General features: G+C 35.9%; 1 protein-coding gene across 1 annotated transcript; it reads left to right on the top strand.

Moving 5' to 3' along the window:
- Positions 1-1,336: 1,336 nt before the first annotated feature.
- Positions 1,337-4,488, top strand: LOC108380877 (uncharacterized; the record flags this gene model as incomplete). The annotated part of the gene is made up of 3 exons (XM_017637277.1): positions 1,337-2,973; positions 3,977-4,194; positions 4,315-4,488. Coding segments are annotated over exons 1-3 (1,899 nt in total), but the record flags the coding sequence as incomplete, so codon positions are not given.
- Between the last annotated feature and the right edge of the window lie 3,818 nt (positions 4,489-8,306).

The raw sequence follows: 8,306 nt of genomic DNA, 5'->3' as shown, positions 1-8,306 counted from the left end.
CGAGATAAATTTTGTAAATGCGCTTCAAATCAGCAACAAAAAGTGTATAAGATTTTTTGAATTTCGACTGAGAACGTTCGGATTCTTGAAGACAAGATTCAGATGTCGCTCACTAATAAGGAATTTAAAAGTTGTAAACGTTACCGCAGAGCGTGGAGTGGCGCTCGCTCAAAGCTTCAGCAACATACATGCCAAAAGTGAGGAGCAAAAACAAGCATTGTTTTTGACAGTTCGGAAGCACCGAGAAACTAATCCAAGTGAAAAAAAAAACAGTTATTAAGGAGTTGAACAAAAAAAAAAAATGATTGCAAATATTAATTTTTTATAAGGCTAAACTTAGTTACTAACTAATTAATAAATGTATTTAAAACTAATTTATCGAACTTATATAAACTGCGTGTTCTAATGAACCGATAATTGGGAACCTACCTACGAAATCCGACAAGATTTGATGAAAATATGCCTATTTCTTTATAAAGTGGCATTTAAAATCTGCAGTTTCCGGAAAACAAATAACAGCGTTGAGCGACCTCTAAATCTTGTTCAAATAACTTGAAATTTTAGAATGAACTTGCCTTCGCTATTACCTTCAAGAATCCGAACGTTCTCAGTCGAAATTCAAAAAAATTCCAATTTTGAATCACCCTATTGCTCACTCGACAAATAAAGTACAAAAATTACTACGTAAACTACGTAAAATATGAATAGCACTGAAATATTTTACAGTTCATCAGAAGAACACATTTCAGCCCATTTCTATTTCCTACAAAATGCAGCAGCGTAAAAGGATTGTTTTGCCTGTTAAAAAGCTAAACATTAAATTGAACAACCTTTAACATATGTGTATCATTTGATGCGAATGCGAATGTCGACGCGAATATGTAAAATGATGCGAATGCGAATGTCGAAGCGAATGTCAATGCAAATATTCGCAACATCCCTGCTATGTACATACATACAGTAGGCAACAAATAGAAGTGTACACTTTGTACTAATATAATATTCAGAACTATTTTCATGAACATTTTTTTTTGCATTCATTATTTATGAAAATATACATATGTAGTTCATTCTATAATACAAATAAACCACATACATAAATCAAAGTTTCACACTTAATATAAAGTTCAAAAAAATTCAAAAAATGTTCATCAAAATTTTCAACCTTTGATTCAGAGTTTCTGGAAAATTTTCGAGTAAATATGCAGTTTCATAGCCCATTCAATTTTAGTATAATAAATAAGGTGCAAGGCGAGTCTATTATTTCTGCCGCCAGTGTAATAGCACTGCCCTTACTTGTTTATTAACTTTTTCGTTTCTCTTTCTCCAGTTTAAAAAGACATCTTGGATCAAAAGGATGACCAACACATCAGAGCAAAGATAAAGATTTAATAAAAGAAAAATAATCAAAATCATAGCAACTTTAAAAAGTACATACGGACAAATATTCACACACAAACAAGAAAATGTTATCCACCAACTCAAACAAACCTTCCCCTTGCAGCAGCTTGCGAACACAGTTGACGTCCATCTTCTTGATATTTGTTATCTTTGCACTATTAACCGCTTCTAGCCACCAATCCAATGTGCCCGATTATGATGTCGACGGCGGTGGTGGCGAATTGGGGACAAGTGGTGGAAGTACTGGTAGCAGTGGAGCTAATAGCGAAATAATGGACAGTAATGATGAGATTTATGAAACAGCTGTTCTACAACAGGACATGGATGAGCATGACAGGCACAAGAAGCTGTTAGATGCAATGGAGGACGAGGAGGATAATGCGTCAACGACATCGCCAAAGCGAAAAGAAATGAGCAATGAATCGTTGAATGCAGTAAGGACACAAGTTCACAGTAATGACATGTTGGCCGGCTCAGCGGACGACGAAATGTTGGATAGCAGTACTTTAATTAATTTCGCAGCAGCCAAGTTGCCCATAGCCTCGCCGCCTACAGCGCTGCCCGTATCCATGAGTACAATGATACCAGCCTATGTGCGAAAGGGAAAAGCTGAGCAATTTCCGCGCACCATAACTAGCGACACTGTGTCAGTAGAGGAAGCTGACGCGAACGTCTCAACCTCCGACTATGTGGATGACGAAGAGCATTTGAATGAAAAAGCCACCAAGACAAATAAAATCAATCCAATCGCAATGAAATTGTATAATCACGCAGAAACGGATGACAACACGCTGAAGGATCAGCAGCCAGCGCCACCATCGCAGAAGGAGCAACATCGATCACCTGCATTACAGTCAAGGAAACAGCATTTACAACCGAATAGCTCAGATGATGAGGACTACTACGAGGACTCTCAGGACAGCTCTTCTGAGAAACAGCAAATGCACCAACGCGTGGAAGGTGCGATGCGACCACTGATGGCACCTGCGCTGCCACTAACGCCTTCGCCGACCGCTTCACAGCCAACATCAGCGCGTTCCGCTGTCGATTTATATCAATTTCCAAACGTAGATATGGCGCGTGCACATCCACCTGTTCTGCAAGTACGTGGCGCCGCTCGGACTACAAATGGTCCAACAGTAATGGCCGCCACAGCTGCGCCAACAACTGTGGCAATACCAGTATTCGACGAGAACTCTATCGACATTAATGCGCCAAGCATTGCGGTAACCACAAACTCGGCAACAGGCTTGGAAGCGGAATCAGCTGCCGTTGCCACTCCAACTACAACAATACCACTGACGACGCCAACAACAACAACAACAACGATGACAATAACAAGCATACGCCCTCTGGGTAAGCAGGGTAAACAAATAAATATACCACGCGGCCGCAAGCTGCTGCCGCACGAACAATTACGCAACTACATTGAAGATGCCTACATACGAATGCCATTAGCTGTTATTGTCGATCCATCGGCAGATGCGCTGGACAAGACGAAGGCGCTGTGGCGTGACGCGCTACGCACCAATCTGAATATAAAAATTGTGTTGGTCTCGCTGAATGCTTCAGGTGAGTAAACAAAATAGTAATAGTAAACATATCAAGCATACATACATATGTGCATATATGTATGTATGTATATGTATATATACATGTTTTTTATGTATGTATAGTTCATGACTTACCTGTTGCAAAAATAAGTTGAGGTTGAGTGATTGAATGAATGATGATTGTATGAATGGGCAATACCCCGATGGGCTACGTTGTAGCAACAAGGAGAGCGACATTGCTGGTGTTATGTCTTTTAATGGAAAGCTGAACGTGTATCAGGTACAACCAAGCGACTCGACTGCCTACAATTTAGAAGATATGCATTTAAAATTTTTGAAGTTTACATTCAAGTATACTGACCGAGAGGACATTAGGCGCGTTGGGTACTCAATGTGCCTATAGTAAGTAAGATAGTAACTGTTATGCTTACCGACTTCTTGATAACTTGTTTTTGGTCGTTGGACGATAATTTTTTTGAGCTGGTTGACAAGACACGCCTATGTACAAAGCTTCAGCAATTTTCGGACACCATTTTTTTGTGTAAAAAAACTACAGTGTTGGTCAAAACATGTGCCTTAGCCAACCAACTATCTATCTCTATCGTCACCTTAATATAGAAAGGCCCTAACTCAATGCAAATGCAAAAAAGCCGCAACCAACTAAATTTTTTGATTGCTTAAAATGATGATGAAATGTATCATAATAAACCAAAAAGGGAATTTTTGATTTTTACTTATTTACGGCTTTTTGCATTTCAGCAACTATGTGAGAGAAGGCCTTTCAATATTAAGGTAACGATATAAATCTACTAAATAACAAGCTACTTATGCGGCTAGCAATAACATCATTGATGACAGCTAAGTCTTAGGTGGATTTTTATTTGTTTTTATTTTTATTTTATTTTTTTTTATCAGTTACTAATTGTTGTGAAATTGCGTGCATGATTTGCTCCATATAAATTGATAAATTTGATTTTCACCTTTATATCTTTTTTTCTTTTTTTTTTTTAATTTCTTTTTAGGAATTCCAGCAGCTTATAGCTTTAATAACCCCCGCCAATTCCTCGCCGGTTTGAATGGCATCAAAGTACACGACGGTGGTAATTCTTTTATAGGCATTGTACACGCTTCAGAACTGGTGCCATATGATAGCGCCGTGTTTATATCTACCGCAGTGATACCACCGCACACGGAGCTGGTGCAGGATGCAGCTATAACGCTGCTGAAAAAGCGCATAAGGGTTAGTAAAAGAGAGTATAAAAAAAGAGAGAGTAGTATTTTATTTTCCAAATTATTTGCTATTTTTAAGTAAATTTTAATAACATACATATACGTATGTATATCTTACAAAAAACAACAGCTCTACCTCATCTGGTATGGTGAACGCTCGGCAAGCGAAAATGAAACGCAGGAAGCTGTAGGAGGCATACTTGGCGAGGTGGCCATACGTTCGGGCGGTGAAGTACTTCATCTTGTGGGAAGTGAAAACTCACAGGAACTGGAGGGCAGCACGGTAAGTGTCGCAAATGTATTTGTTTTTACATGCATACATAAATGTATACCCCCCCGTGTCATAATTATAAATAAGCGCACCACATATTGACAAGTTTTAACAATTTATCTTTTTGTTATTCAATTTTAGTTTTTTTTATAAAAAAATATATAATTTATTCTTTAACAAAGACCGAATAAATCCAAGTCTGAGACGATGTGCAATAATAAAAAACAAAAAATTAACAAACCTTCGCAAAAATTTCGAACTTTTTAATTAAAGTACTTTAAAAGATTTTGAATATGCACACTTCTTATGGAAGAAAATTACTGACACTGTCAAAAAAAAACCTTTTAAAAATTAACGGTAAATCCCAGCTACTTCAAACTTGCACTTTATTATAATAAAATTTAATGGGCTACAAAACCTAATTAAAAAGCTCCACATTTTTACGAAAGTTTGTTGAATTTTATTTTTAATATTGCACAAAGTTTGAAACTTGGATTTATTCGGTTTTTGTTAAAGAATAAACAATGTTTGTATAAAAAAATAACTAAAATTAAGTAGCAAAAAGCTAAATTATTAAAACCTCATATATGTACATGTGCATATGTATGTATGTACATTAGACAGCATCACCAAAAAAAGTTTCGGTTTTTCCGTTTTGTCACATGAGAGGGTTTTTTTTTCAAAAAATCTTTAAGAAACTATTTATATTCTTTAAAAACTCCATTTTCGAGGCATTTTCAACTCGGTCCAGCTCACGTAAATCTTAGTATTTTTTCGAAATATTTTGGTGAACGTCTTCAAATATAATAGATTTTATAATTCGAATGGAAACACAGTACCTTTTTTTGACGGGGAGTGATGCAGTCTAATGTATGTACATATCTATGCAGATATGTATGTATGCTCTGACTAGCCTCAGCCTGAGAAAACCTTTCTCTACGTCTTGTAGTGATTATAGTTAATCGCATCCAGTGCAGCAAGTCAATGTTTGCTATGTAAATCAAGTAAATACAAGTTTTTAAAATAAATAGGCTTATTAAAAGTGGTTGTCGCCATCCACTGTCGCATAGTGAAAATGGCAGAAAATCGCAGCGAAAAGCGTCAACTTGTTTAAATGCTAATAAGTGCTGCCGCTGTTGCTTACAACTGGTGATTGCGAGTTCGGAAACTCAAGTAGCTTCCACGACAAGCACAAGATATGTACATATACATACGTATATCGGTGGTCCGTTGCAATAACGACACAATTTAAAAGCCTTACTAATGTTAAGGGCCTCATATATCTAATCCTTGTGTAATCTACGTCTAATCCTTACTGCTCTCTTTAGTAATCCGTTCTGCTTAGGGTTAGAGACATGAGGTCCTTAACACCAGTAACGGTTATTTACCATCCGCTCCGTTAACTATATATTTTATAGGGCTCATCCAGCGTCAGCTCGCGCAGCCAAAAGTTTTAGCGCATCATTAAGGCTGGTTTGCACTAAGTCAAATTATGAGTATTATTATGAGCCAAAAATGGAATGTTTAACAGGACTTTGTTGGTGTGATCTGAAGCTAACTGTGTAGTATAAAGGCATATTCAACTAGGTAGAAGCGATTTCGACAGTTCTATATTTTGAACTGCGACAGAAGTCTCAAACATAGATCAAAATATTTAAAATCGTATGTAAACAGACACTATAGCCATATATATAAAGATAGCTAAATTCTGTTGTCACTTCTATCTTGTTGGTGTTGTATTGTATTGTATTAGGTCAAACAATTCAAAATCAAGTAATTAAACACCTGTCATTTTGAAAAAAAAAACCAACGCACCATGAAGTTGATGGTATATATCAAATTGAAAGTTAGTCACTGGCTATACATACTACATACACATTTACATATGTTAATATGTGTGTGGGACATATGTATGTACATTCATGCCACAATTAAAACGAATGTATGTATGTATATATGAACACAGATATGCATACGGATTGGTTAATGCATTCATATGCGTTTGTTAAAGCAGCAAAGAATATGAAATATGAACTCAAAATGCGTTAAAAATACACATCCGTGCATGCATACATATATACACTTGGGCATTTCCTGAAAAGAGTCAACCAAGAGCAAAAATAAATAAAACAAGTAATTTTTGGCAAAAAAAAAACCGACTTCAACTCTCATATAAAAAAAAAATATATATATATATCTCATGATCCACTGATCGGATCTTAACTAGATTAGTATGGGACCACCTCTGACGTGGTCCAAAGTTATGCGGTAACATATATAAAAAAAAAAAACAAAAAAAATATTCCGACGAACGTCATATCTATAGCACGTAATTTCAAAGTGATATTGTTTGCCACTTATTTATTTTTTATGAATAAGGCCACAAGCTTAAAGCTTTGTAGAAACTAAAAAAAAAATTCAACAAATTTTTACCCAAATGTCAAACTTTTTTCTCAAAAGTGCTCGATTCTTTTGAGTATACAATTTTAGTATGACAATGTACAAGTTTCAAGTTGCTAAAAATTACCGTTGATTTTTTGGAACTAAGTAAAAACACCTTCAGGTGGTTGTTTCGAAATTCCTACAGCTGAGCTTACCCTTTTTGGCGCATTTTCTTTTATCTATTACAATTTCTTTACTTTCTATCAAAACTTCTTCCGAATACAACAATACACCGAACCAAAAATAGGCCCTCAATCTGTCTGATAAAACGGTAGCAGGCAATAATTTTAGAGTTAACAGTTAAGTCGGAGATGGTTTCAAATATCAGAAATTAAATATCAGGTATTAAATATAAGCCCTCGATGTGTACACAGGAAATTCTTATAGATTTGTTCTAAAGAAGGTAATACATATTTTCTATAATATGACTTCGAATTATAAACGCGTATCTGCGAACCACAAACGAACAATATTCAAAAACGTGAATTTTTGAAAAGTTCTCAAATAGGGCCTTTTGCATAGCAAATATGGGGGAAAGTATAGAAACATACGAATGAAAAAGTTTAGCCGCTCTAAACTTGCTACATTTTAGTTACGGTAAATATTTTTATTTGTGTTGGATGAATGTTAGTTACGTTTATTTTTGGGGAAAAAATTCTGATCTAAAGCCTACTATGATGAAAAAAATTTCTCCGCACGGAACGTCCGTTAAGGCGTTGGGTAATGGCTTACACTAATTCTTATTTGGCTCTACAAAATTTGGATTGCACGCAGAGCTCATTTAGCACATTCCTTAAGTGGCCATGCAATGCTAAGTACTATATACGTAACTGAGCCTCAACGCAGGAAATGCCCATATGTAGGCAGGTATATGCATGCATGTAAAACCGAAATGAATGCCATGGAAAATATTTTTTTTATTTTTTGGTTTGGCATTCATTTGAAACCAGGTTATGGAACGAACGTCAACAAAGTGAAGGGTGACATCCAGTAACTTTGAAAATAATGTGGTTGTTCCAATAGTCGATTTTGACGACATTACAAGTGTAATCTTCCGAATGCGAAGATACAGTATGTTTCCGCAGACGTACATACATATGTACACATCGACGATACTTTGGCAAAATCTCAAAAATCACTACTACATCGTATCTCGAAAAATTAATTCAAACTAGGCCCTAAAATACTTTGATTCGTTATATTTTATTCTTAATTAACTAAACAGTAGGGGAAGTCTCGGGGTATTCTTGGACACACTTTTTTATTTGGTCGAAAACTCGCAAACTAAACATTTTTTAAGTTGGTTTTGTAGTACGGGAAATAACCCACCTTTCGCCACCAGCAGTTTGATCAAATTGTAAATATTCAATTATGCATGTTATTTCAGTTGGCCCAAAAATTGTGTTATG

This window comes from Rhagoletis zephyria, unplaced genomic scaffold (assembly GCF_001687245.7).
Source record: "Rhagoletis zephyria isolate East Lansing unplaced genomic scaffold, Rhagoletis_zephyria_1.1 Rzeph_scaffold_20674, whole genome shotgun sequence".
NCBI lineage: Eukaryota > Metazoa > Arthropoda > Insecta > Diptera > Tephritidae > Rhagoletis > Rhagoletis zephyria.
The sequence above is the reverse complement of the archived record's forward strand: the minus strand, read 5'-3'. Positions and strand labels throughout refer to the sequence as shown.